The sequence below is a fragment of the Branchiostoma belcheri genome, unplaced genomic scaffold (assembly GCF_001625305.1).
Source record: "Branchiostoma belcheri isolate BF01 breed outbred unplaced genomic scaffold, Haploidv18h27 scaffold25, whole genome shotgun sequence".
Taxonomy (NCBI): domain Eukaryota; kingdom Metazoa; phylum Chordata; class Leptocardii; order Amphioxiformes; family Branchiostomatidae; genus Branchiostoma; species Branchiostoma belcheri.
This window is the reverse complement of record NW_017803854.1, coordinates 2,768,913-2,780,817: the sequence shown is the minus strand read 5'-3', so window position 1 is coordinate 2,780,817 and position 11,905 is coordinate 2,768,913. Positions and strand designations below refer to the sequence as shown.

Here is an 11,905-nt window from a genome sequence, read left to right as displayed (position 1 = left end):
ATTTCCATGGTTACTGACCTGGTTGCTATGTCGACAGAATCCACATCATTCCCATAGATGAGCGGGTTGAAGCCCATCTCAGGGGTTGAGGGGGAAGCGTTCCTCACCGGCACGGCCAGACTCTCCTCCTGCACCTTATCCAGGTTCAGGATGGGCTGGGGGGCCATGCTCATACTGGACAGGGCCTGGGAGCAGTATACGGATTAGATCTTTATTACAATGTCTAAAAGCTGAGTGGCCATGCAGATGCTGGACAGGGCCTCGGGAGGGAATGTTAGCATGAACATTAAGACATATTAAGTTCAATCTAAAATCTTTAGTGTGAAAAAAAAGATGGGCGAAGGAGCCATGTGGTGATACACAGATTAGATTCCTTCTGTCTGTCTTCATGTTACATGTAACTATATCTAAAAGCTGAGGGGCCATGCTCATGTTGAACAGGGCCTAGAGGGAGGGAGATTAAGGTTGGCACGTACATTAGAACACAAGTTTGATCAAAATCACCTATTGACGTATTGTTACTGTAAAAAAAAGATGTCCTGAGGGGCCATGCTAATGTTGGTATGCTCATGCCCTACTAATCGCTTGGAGATGGGAGGTGAAGGTTGTCATGTAGATTAGGACACAAGCTTAATCTAAATTTTAATCTAAAAACTCCAGTATTTATTAGTTTTGTCATGATTTTTAAGTGGTAAAAGTCAGAATAGTTGACTTTGAAATGTATCAGTTCTTCAGTGTGAAAAAAAGAAATGGGCTGAGAGGCCATGCTCTTGCTGGACAGGGAATAGGGAGGGGGAGTAATCATTATCATTTGACAGTCAGAGCAGGAAAAATCTCTGCACATCGTTAATCTGTATTTCAACAGTTTCCAACTACTTGAGTTGTAGTTGCAGTCAAGTGACATTGTCTAAAACTGGAGAGCCCAGGAAGAAGGAGAAACATCATGCACATGATCATGACAGTAGACAGTCAGGCATTACCAGCCTAAGTAACACATGTAGATGAAGAACTTGAGACAATGAGCAACAGAAAATGATAGATGATGGCAGGTGGTAGAGAGAGAGACAGACGTGAAGCTACATACCCGCTTTACATCTAGACCCTGGCGGTCATGGTGGAATGGATGAGAGAGACAAAAATCACAGTCACAGTGTAAAATGTACACAAACGGAAAAATAATACAACTTGGAGAAAAAACATAAAGCTTTAAAACATGTTGCTGAATGCATGCATCGCATACTGTACATGTCTGGAACTGGCAAAACTTTCACAATTTCATGTTTATCAATGTTTGAAATAATGTAGAATCTATACATTGATTAGAGTTATCATTACGGTGCAAAATGTGATGACATTGTGCCATAAAAAATGTGCTGAAAACCTGGGATCTATTTACAAATTTGCTTTGCATTTTGTTTCCTAGTACCAGACTATTTCAACAGTCATACTGTGCTGGTCACTTTGGCCATAGATGAACACTTGTGTAATAGAAGGAATCTTCTGGATAATATTTGGAGTCAAAATCCTACAAACAAGGGGTCTTTAATAACTCAAAATGAGAAGTAACAACCAAATTTCAGGATCATCATATCAACTGTTACAGTTAACCGAGCGACAGAGCAAAGCAGATGCATGGCAGCTGTTGAACCATGTACATCTCACTATGGTTGTTACCTGTTTGAGGTGGTTCTTGAGCTGAGTGCCCTCAGGTTCAGGAAGGGGAGGTAGTTCATCTGCACAGCGTGGCACTGTGATCTGGGGAGAAGGCACCACACATGTACACATGTCAGAGAAAGAATTTAGCAAGTAGGATAGTTTTTCTCTCATCTCATTTTCTTGTTTCAGCTTTTTTGTATGTAACACACCAGGTTCACTGAGACTTACATAGAAGCAACTGGTTGATATTAATATAATACATTTGAACAGGTATTGTCAGGGGCACTAAGATGTTAGAAACTTCTAAAAGATTCGCCTTTTGGGTACGGATTACTTTGTGAGGGGTGTGAAGGAGGTGGTCTACATCAGGGCCAATTAACCCTCTCTGTACCGTGACAGTGGCAGATTCTGTCTTCCTGCCACTTTTGATTCACTCCTGATGTCATCACACTTCCGACTTCCAAAAAGTCAGCACAATAGATCATTCGTCTGATGAAGGTTGACATGTCAAACTGAAAATTCATGGTGAGTCTTGCTTTTTGTGTTGGAACTAACGCTTAAACTTTGTAACTATGCTTAGAGAAACTTGCTTGGAGAAAAAAAACAGCTGAAATCCTGACCTTGTTGGAGTCCAGGTCTATGAGCCAGACATCATCAGGCAGCTTGAAGTCTGCCTTGTAGAGGAAGAAGCTGGCGGGGACTCCGATAATGTATGGGGACGGAACTAGCAGCAGCTGGGAGGGAGGGGAACAGAAAATAACTACAGGTGTCTCAATCCAGTTTAGCTTGCGTACTTATAAGTCACTGGTAATTTTCCAACTATCTTGACATAGACAATGGCAAATAGTTATAGTGTGCACAATCTGGTAAGAATTGGCAAAGAAAGCAATTACTTCTAACTGCTAGCATCAATTTACTTCTAAATCTAACATGGATAAACTCTTAAAGTAACTCTACTAGTAGAGGGCTATAGCATGGTATATATGGATCAACGTGTATCCATACATGTAGTTACCTGTTCTGCACAACTCATGCAGGTGGGGAGGAGGGGGATGGACATGTAACCATAGTTACCTGTTCTGCACAACTCATGCAGGTGGGGAGGAGGGGGATGGACATGTAACCATAGTTACCTGTTCTGCACAACTCATGCAGGTGGGGAGGAGGGGGATGGACATGTTGCCATAGTTACCTGTTCTGCACAACTCATGCAGGTGGGGAGGAGGGGGATGGACATGTTGCCATAGTTACCTGTTCTGCACAACTCATGCAGGTGGGGAGGAGGGGGATGTAACCATAGTTACCTGTTCTGCACAACTCATGCAGGTGGGGAGGAGGGGGATGTAACCATAGTTACCTGTTCTGCACAACTCATGCAGGTGGGGAGGAGGGGGATGACTGGGAACATGTACTCCATCGGGTAGATCATGGCCACGAACGCCATCACACTCATGGACAGGGCGTTGTAGTCTCTGGACTGGAGTACAATCTGAAGGGAACGAAGAGGTCAACAAGTTAAAATTCCTCTGAATCCCTGCCTGCCTGATCTGCTTGACTTCATCAAATAAAACACAGGAGGATGAAACACGATTATACAATGCATGAAAAAAAATTTGCAACATGATGTAACACTAGTTACCATGGTGACAAACGTCTGGTTCAGGTCATTGACCTTATTGATTTGGAGGAGAAGAAGAAGAGGAAACAGAGCAAAAACAATGTGTTTCCCTTTCAACTTGGTAAACATTTAAAAAAATCTCAATAGTAGCCCACCTTGTGTTCCAGCAGGATGCAGGTGAGTACTTTCAGGCATGTCTCGACCCCTAGCAGCTCCAGTGGGAGGTGCATGGGGAAGTCAGCCAGACAGAACCTGTGTGCGTCGGGCAGGGCGAAGGTCAGGGGCGCCTGCATGTCTGTGGGGAGGATGGACACCTCCACGCGCGTCTTCCCCGGGATGCACACCGGCGCGCTGAGAAGTCGGCAGATCCACGTCTCCAGCTCACGGACATCGTGCGTCACCAGGCTGGCCTTGTCATCCGTACGGTTACCCGTCAGGACGCCCCAGACCGAATTTCTGCGCGGGAAGAGCGAGAGAGAAATTATTACTCTAAACCTTGAGAATTTTACCTACCTACCTACATACTTAGTCCCATGACCGACCCTGGTTGTTGGAGAACAAAATTATTAGGCAGGCATTGCAGATAGAGATAATACCTACTAGACATATCTTGTCTTGGTGTCCTATGTTAAGCTCTGAGTCTGAGTTGTGGTATGGTAATTTTACCAGCTTTTAATTTGATTTTGAGGACAAAAGACCAATGTTAATTTGATTGCAATGCTTCTTGATGTTACCCTGTATGTTACCCTGCCAAATCCAAAAAAACAGCAAAATTGTCAGGTACAAAATAATGAAATAAAATAAACATATAAAATTTTATTGCAATGCTTCTTAAAAACTATTATGTTACCCTGCCAAATGTAAAGAAAATACAGCAGAGAATTAACAAAAACAAATGACATGAACATGTACACTGAAGTCTTGGCAATGTTCCAACTGTGAACATAGGTATTACATGTAAGTAATGGAGAAAAGTACTCTTTATGTTTTAATAAACATTATGCAATATGTAAAATGTATTTGAATGGACTGGGCATCTTACTTAGAATCCACCGTACATGTGTTGCCTGGTATGTTTGACATGTTTATGATTCCTCTACAACATCTTACTGTATATCATATAATTTGTGTCTGGGCTACTTTAAGTGAGTCTAATAATAAATGATAAAACGAATTGGTTGAACACTGCCAGGCACAGTGCCAATTATCCACTCAGGCTGATTAAGTAGAGTCTCAGTCCTGCAGATGTGACAAAGTAATATATATCCCTTCTGGCATGTTCAACTTCAGCCTGGCTTTACCTGTGTAAATAGCAAAACTCCCCCACAATGAGACTATGAACTTGTTTTTGTAGATAGGGTTTCAGATAAGATTATACTGTTAATGTTATTTGGTAGTAATAACAGTCTGTCCTGATGTTTAAACAATCAGTCTGAGCGACAGACTTATTAGGGAAATTTCCCCATGTTGACTATTGAGGTTTTGTTTACTTGGTGTGCTTGTTGTTATTTGTTTGTTTTTGTGTGCCTATAGTTGTCTAATGAATCCAGTAGAGTCATGGGATGGTGTAACCATAGACTGACAGGAAGGACAATTTGGAGGTAAAATGGCCTAGGCTGAGAAGAAAATGAAATGACAATGGAATATGTATAAGTTATACATATACTATAACGAAAAACTCAGTGATGAATAAAAGAAATTCACAGCAACTCTGAGATCCATGTGAAATCTTACATTTTTTTTTTAACCTTGTGACAAAGAAATGGTTACAGGGAAAGACGAATGTTGGAGAGCTCCCTGTGTTTTTTATTTTAATACCCTGGATCCAGTACGCGTACGTGTGTGGAACTGTAATGCAGGCCGTCCCAGGTGGGGCCCGCGTCTTAATCAACTGTTGCTCCAACCAGTTTGATCTGGGTAAAACCGGCTGCCGGGGAAAATCCACGTCATTCTTCATTTGTACAGCCGCAATCTTTGATGCAATATATCAAGGGTTAAGGCTCTGCTCTAACTGTGAGTCAGAGAAAAATGGCTCTGTTTTAGGTGCAGAATATTTATGGTTTCCTGGATGTGCAGTATATAAGTGGGAAAGGGGCATGTGAAAATACAGTGTGACAGAGTCACAAACATCCGTGAAACTCTCACGAGAAGATGATGATAAAAAAATATGATCGACTCATCTTATATTTACATAAAATAGCAGAAAGTTAAGCACAATATCCTTTTTTCTGTTTTCTGAAACAGCACATTAGTAACTGTGACTATTCTTTACACATCATACAAATGAATGTACATGTAAAACAGCCATATTGTGTAGCAACATTATATTAGGTCCCATTTCAATGTCAATCTTTTCTATCCGTTTCACCGTTAAACATATAGCTGTTAGACAGTTAGTACAGCTGTCCTCCACCCTGCATTTTCACCCAAAGATTTTCACGGTCATGAGCCTTAGACATTCTGCAAGCCTGGCCAGTTTAGCAAACGAAATTTGATCCACAACTTTGAAATGAGGCATACAGACTGGCATGCTTGAAAGACCAAAAGGGACATTAGGATGCATGGCATTACCCTTACATGAACACTGTGATTTTGAACAGATTTAAGTCAGAAACACCGACTTGAGGTGCTGAAGTTACAATAGTTTTAATAAAAGACCCAAACAGCCGAACAGTATATCGTAGCAACCTCGCTCACTGAACACCAACACCACCCGACCTGCTTCTAAACATGGTTGGGGGAAGTTCAGCCAGTGTTCGGGACGCCATACTCAGCTATGTGTGACAGAGGCTTAACCATTGAATGAGCTACCAAGATGACAGTACTAGTTTGACTTTGAGCATTGTGTTCATACTGTACACTTCACTGTGTTTTCACATACTGGAATATCTGGACATCTCCTGAGTGACCTTACTTGTCACAGCTACAGGCAGCAGAAGAATGATTGCAGTGCCCTTAGAGCACATAGGGGTGTAATCGCTGTGTAGATACAGGCACTCCAGCAGATATCTTAATGGCTATAAAGGCTGACTTATGGCACACACATGACCTGGGCTCTTACACAGGGCTGGATATCTTTTTTTTCTCCATGCCTAGGCCTGCACTGGTGCAGGTAACATTGAAAATTACCTGCACCAGCCAATTTTACCTGCACCACTCAGAATTTAGGAAGCATGGATCACACTTAGGACTGTTCCAAAACAACTGCCATTACATTTTACACATGGGTGATGACAGTCAATACAGGTAATAAAAATACATCTACACTTACATATACATTTTGTACCTAAACCCAGTACATGAACCAGAACATGTATTTTGACCCCTGCCTATATGTATAAGTACATGTACAACCAATTACAGTAGCATTAGACCATACAAAACGTAGTAACTCTGATACGTACACAATTTGGGCCTGTTTTCCCCAAGATTTTGCTCATTCTACACAGCATTTTATTTGTTCCAAGCACAGTGCATGTTTAGTAGTTCTTTTACACAGAGGACAGTGCTGCAAAAATTAAAAACCATTTTTTCTAAATGCATCAGGATATTGATCCTAATTGATTTATATCCTCTAGAGATTACAAAGCTGATGTGCTCTGATCAGATTAATGTTATTTTTGGGGCCTCTCCTTGGTGCTGAAAATTTGGTCGAGAGCATTCTAATGAAAAAGCAATATGATAGAGATTGAATATGACAAGCCTGTGATGTCATACTCATAGGTACCATGTCTACTAACCTCTATAACATTTATTTGCCAGGTCACACATATATCCAGCACCTTAAACAGCAGTATGTCTGATTAAAGACAGCTCCTCAATGCAAGATCCTCCAGTGTAACACACTCCTGCATATCTACACACTTCACATGCATGCCTGGGGGAGGGGGGGGATGTGTGCTGAAGTAGAGATCTCTTAGAACACGTTGTGTCACTGTTGGATACTACTTTCTTGAAATTGTAAGTTGATACATGTATTACATGTATATGAATGTTGATAGTTGTTACAAATTATTTTGTTTTACATATCTATCTGGTGTAAGATGTACCTACCACATTCTTTAGTTTAAATACAGTTGGCTGGGTGACAGTAATCAAGAAGCAAGCAATCAAATTAGTATAGTAATCAAGGCACAACAAATTAGATATGAATAACATTGTGGGCAAATTTGCATTTCATGATTAACAGTGGGGTCTCGATATGATCAATGGTAATACATTGATTATTCTAAATGTATATGAAAATTTCTTTATAGATCTCGTATTGCAGAAACAGAAATATTTCAAGCCCTTTGTGAGAATAGTCTTCTTGGGAAAGAACCTTCTAGAATACAGTTAACCTCCCATGCTGCTGGCTAACATCGGGCTGCTGGATAACATCCTACCAACACAGAACTACCTTAGGAGTGAGATTAAGGTTAAACTAAGAACAGAAGCCTCAGGTGATAAAGTACAGGGCTGTCTCCTGGGTCCACCCTGCAGCACTTAGGACTCTGTTTGCCAGTAATTAGCAGTACCAGCACAACTCAGGCATGTTTGGTGGTAACATATTTCTACACTTCTACTCTTGCCATTCAATTAAACACATAACATAAACCCTTAGAGAATACACAATCACACTGCTGGTATGTCAAGAAGAAACAAACTTTAAAGCAAGTTAGGAAAGATGAACTGTTCAAATTAGATGCAAACTACAAAACTTGAGGTTGAATAGAAAGCTTAGAAAGCTGTGTATATACATGAAGCAGGTGCACGAGGTCAACGGCTTTTGTCAAGGACTTTGTTATGCTAGTTATTGATCGTGTGGTTGGAAGGTCTGTTCTATTATATTTGAATCAGTAATGTCATGACCAAGACAAGAGTGTCCCCTGGTTTCTTACTTAGTTGAAGCAGACTACAGACCATACGAAAGTCCCAGGGACAGTGTACTTTTGTCCAGTCACTATAGAATCTCTTCTCTCTTAAACATTTAACTGTTTACGCCAAAAAACAGTTACTCAAGCAACTGGATATGATTTTGGAAATGGTCAAACGTTTCAGGTAGTATCCACCACCTTTCGTCAGTGACACTAGAGACTTGCAGGAAAAAGACAGATTTATACGTATAAAACCTTTTACTGCAATACCATAACAATTTTCTGTCAAGATTTTCAGAAAAGACTGACAGAGAGAAAAATCTCACAATGGCTCAGCAAACTTTTGCCAGCTGGTATCCTAACAGCAATGTTAGTACATGTACATGGAAGCCTGCACTATGTCAAGGTGCCTAAAAGCACTTTAGGGAAAGGCTATCTGTAAAAGGTCTAAACATCATTTTGTCTGACAACATTCTTAAAATTCCACGTTGAGATAAGGCAGCACTTTTCAGTCTATTACATAACAATCAACATACATACAGAGCAGGAAATTTCTTGCTCAAAGAGTCTGCATGCTCTAAATATTTTCAACAGCAATTAAGCACCTGTGTGCCCTTGATAATTCTACGAGATTGGTTGATGTTTGCAGGTCAACAATCCCTTTCTCAGCTTCCTGATATAAGGTTTACCGAGGCGATTTTGAAATCTACCAGTCACGTTCTGGCAATAAACAAATTCAGCCCAAGTTTGTTGATAGTCTAGCTTCTATAAGAATACACAAATAACACAGATTTCAAATCATTTTCTAGCATGTAATTTTGCAACTTCCCAGATCTTTCGGCCAGTCAAATTATGCTTTATAACCTTCTCCCTGCTACCCATACCCAATAGCAAACTCAGGTAGCCAGACAGCTACTCCAGTATGCTAATGGTTAATATTAACAGTTACTTACATGTACCCTTAAGCCTAAACACAACACATACTTTGTAAGACATTCCTTACCTAAACGTTCCCTTGGCAGCTCCGACTTTCTTCCCTCCCGTCCTCTGGTTACAGGCATCGATCAGTCTCTTCAGGATAAACAGACACTCGCGGAACGTGGAGAAGAAGGGATGGTGGCTGACGATACAGAGCGACGTGAGCGTGTTGTTCCTCACCCGGCCCTGCTTCCTCCTCCGCCTGTGTGTCTGCGGCGTGCCCTCATCGTCCCCGTCTATCGAGTCAGTCCTGGGCTTCTGCAGCGTCGGCTGTTCGCCCGCCGGGCCGCAGCCGCCGCGACCGTGCTCCGTCGAGTTCCTCTTCTCGAAGGGGCGGTAGAAGTTCACGCAGATTCCGAACCGTACGCGGTTGGAGTCCTTCTCCGTGAGGGAGAAGACGAAGGAGTTGTCCTCCCGCAGGGAAACCCGTTTGACGCCGGCGCTGATGCAGCCCTCGGGCTGGCAGAAGAAAACTACGTCCGGGGGGAGGGGGAAATCATCGTGGTCTTCCACTGGGTACCTGGGGAGGCAGCAGACAAGCGTGGAGGAGTCACATTTATGATAAGAAATACAGATCTTCTTCCAATAAAAAAGGCTGAACAAGTCTTTGATTCATATCAGTTTTGTTACTGTCTATACATGCAGGATTTAGATAAGGATGATTGAGAATGCAGAATTTAGATAAGGGCATCTGACAATCTTTACTTCGGAATCCCCATGCTTTATTTCTAAAAATTGCAACTTTTATTTAAAGATAACCATTTAGTATCTTGGCAAACTGCACTGTTGGTGAAATTACAGTCATAATCAGAATGGCTTTGGTGTAATCGTTCTGGGAACTACCTAGTTTTTCCCGGAAGGTATTTATCTCTGCTGAAAAATCCCATCTATAAACTGTCACAGCATGATTTACATATGCTAAAATGGTGATTAGTATTTTTATTAATTATTCATTCGTAATCTAATGGATTGAAGAGCAGTGAAAGTTAATGGGAATCCTTTTGTTTGGATTAGCTCCTGTTTACAAACACTCAGTATTATCCAAGTGATTACTCTGATGTCCCGATTAAACGTACCGGTACGTTTATTTTTTTCGGCCCGAACGTCCACCCGGTACACTCTTATTAGGGACGGTACGTTTATTAATTTTTGGGAAAAAAATTGTCCATACGTACCGCACCATCAGCAAGTGGCCGGCGGCCGCAAAATTCGGCAACACGTCACAGATAAATATTTGGTCCATGATAGCGGCATTTCCCATGAATATAATGTATATTATTTATTTTTCGCCTGCTGTGAATTTTTAAGTCCCAAAACGTCTGAAAAAGCAAAAATTTGCCCACAAACCCGAAGGGGAAGGCGAGTAGCTAATCGACGTATTTAGCACAGGGCGGCCGCAAGTCCTTGTCAAAATCGGCAACGCGGCAGAATAATGCGTGGTCCATTTTAGCGATATTTACCATGAAAAAAACGTATGTGGTTTATTTTCCCTCTGGTGTTAGTTTTTAGGTCCCGAAACCCCTAAAAAAGTAGAAATTTGCCCACAAGACGGACGGCCGACGTGGGGAGGGCGCCTAGCGCCTGAGCAGCATGACCCGTAAAAAGTCAAAGGTCATAGGGCACCCATATTGCGCAATCACCGTAAAAGCGCCGATTTAGCTAATTTTAGGGCGTTTAAAATTGATACAATCACATTATCGATTTTTAAAAAAACAATGAGAACAAGCCGCGATATAATTATGGAAAAACGTTTTAATTATGGACTCCCACTCATAAATCCCAAACGCTTAACCCAACTGTCTTAATACTTTTTATGGTAACATATTAGGTGGTAATGAATATGCGGAAAGCGTTGATGAGTCCCTTGGGAATAGTCAAATTATAGATAATTATACTATAATTATGTATAATTATACATAATGATTTTGGTATTATACATAATTATATATAACCCTTTGGACCATTATACATAATTATAGATAACCCTTTGTACCATTATACATAATTATACATAACACCTTTGACCATTATACATAACCCTTTGGACCATTATATATAATTATACATAACCCTTTGGACCATTATATATAATTATACATAACCCTTTTGACCATTATCTATAATTATATATAACACTTTGGACCATTATACATAACACTTTGGACCATTATACATAATTATACATAACAATTTGAATCATTATACATAATTATACATATTTATACATAATCTATATGACCATTATATATGATTATACATAACCCCTGCACTTATATTATGCAGTTATCCATAACTTTGGGATTATACTTCTGAACAAATGCACAGGGAGTCTTATTTGCAATGATTTTCCATCCATACATGTACCTGTTTACAACTCAATACAGTCAAACCTGCTCAAGCTGGCCACCTAGGGGACCGGAGAAAAACGGTCGGGTTGGACAGGTGGTCTGCCTGAAAAGGGTTTATTTTCCTGGCTCACAACATGACCGAGAGTTAATCGTCTCCGATTCGATGTGTTTTGATGTCAAATATGGCAGGTATCAGGTCCTAAACTTCACAGTTCCTGGCAAATAAAGCAATACAGCTGTATTTGACTATTTGAGATTCATCAAATTCAATCACATAGGAATTTTCTGAGTACGCACAGCGGTATCAACATTTTCAAGCGCTTTGAAAGACAACTGACCGGATGCCGGCTGTAAGCCCCATTCACGGTTTAATGGATTTCTATCTATGGTGTACAGTGCAGTACATACAGCAACACCACGGATGATACACAAACTGTAGTACAGAAACT

At 40.9% G+C, this 11,905-nt stretch overlaps 1 protein-coding gene across 18 annotated transcripts in view; it reads right to left on the bottom strand.

Annotated features, from left to right (window-relative positions):
* The window catches only part of LOC109471431 (MAP kinase-activating death domain protein-like), a 47,980-nt gene that overhangs the window by 32,613 nt on the left and 3,462 nt on the right, over window positions 1–11,905 (bottom strand). For 17 of the 18 annotated variants that reach the window (XM_019770732.1, XM_019770717.1, XM_019770721.1 and 14 more), the window contains exons 3-8: window positions 9,134–9,628; window positions 3,430–3,730; window positions 3,014–3,145; window positions 2,277–2,390; window positions 1,675–1,755; window positions 19–185 (exon numbers count right to left, since the gene is read on the bottom strand). In XM_019770732.1, coding sequence (XP_019626291.1) covers window positions 19–185; window positions 1,675–1,755; window positions 2,277–2,390; window positions 3,014–3,145; window positions 3,430–3,730; window positions 9,134–9,628 — 1,290 coding nt within the window. Of the gene's footprint in view, window positions 1–18; window positions 186–1,674; window positions 1,756–2,276; window positions 2,391–2,671; window positions 2,707–3,013; window positions 3,146–3,429; window positions 3,731–9,133; window positions 9,629–11,905 lie in introns of those variants that run through there. The other variant, XM_019770735.1, reaches the window with a different exon arrangement.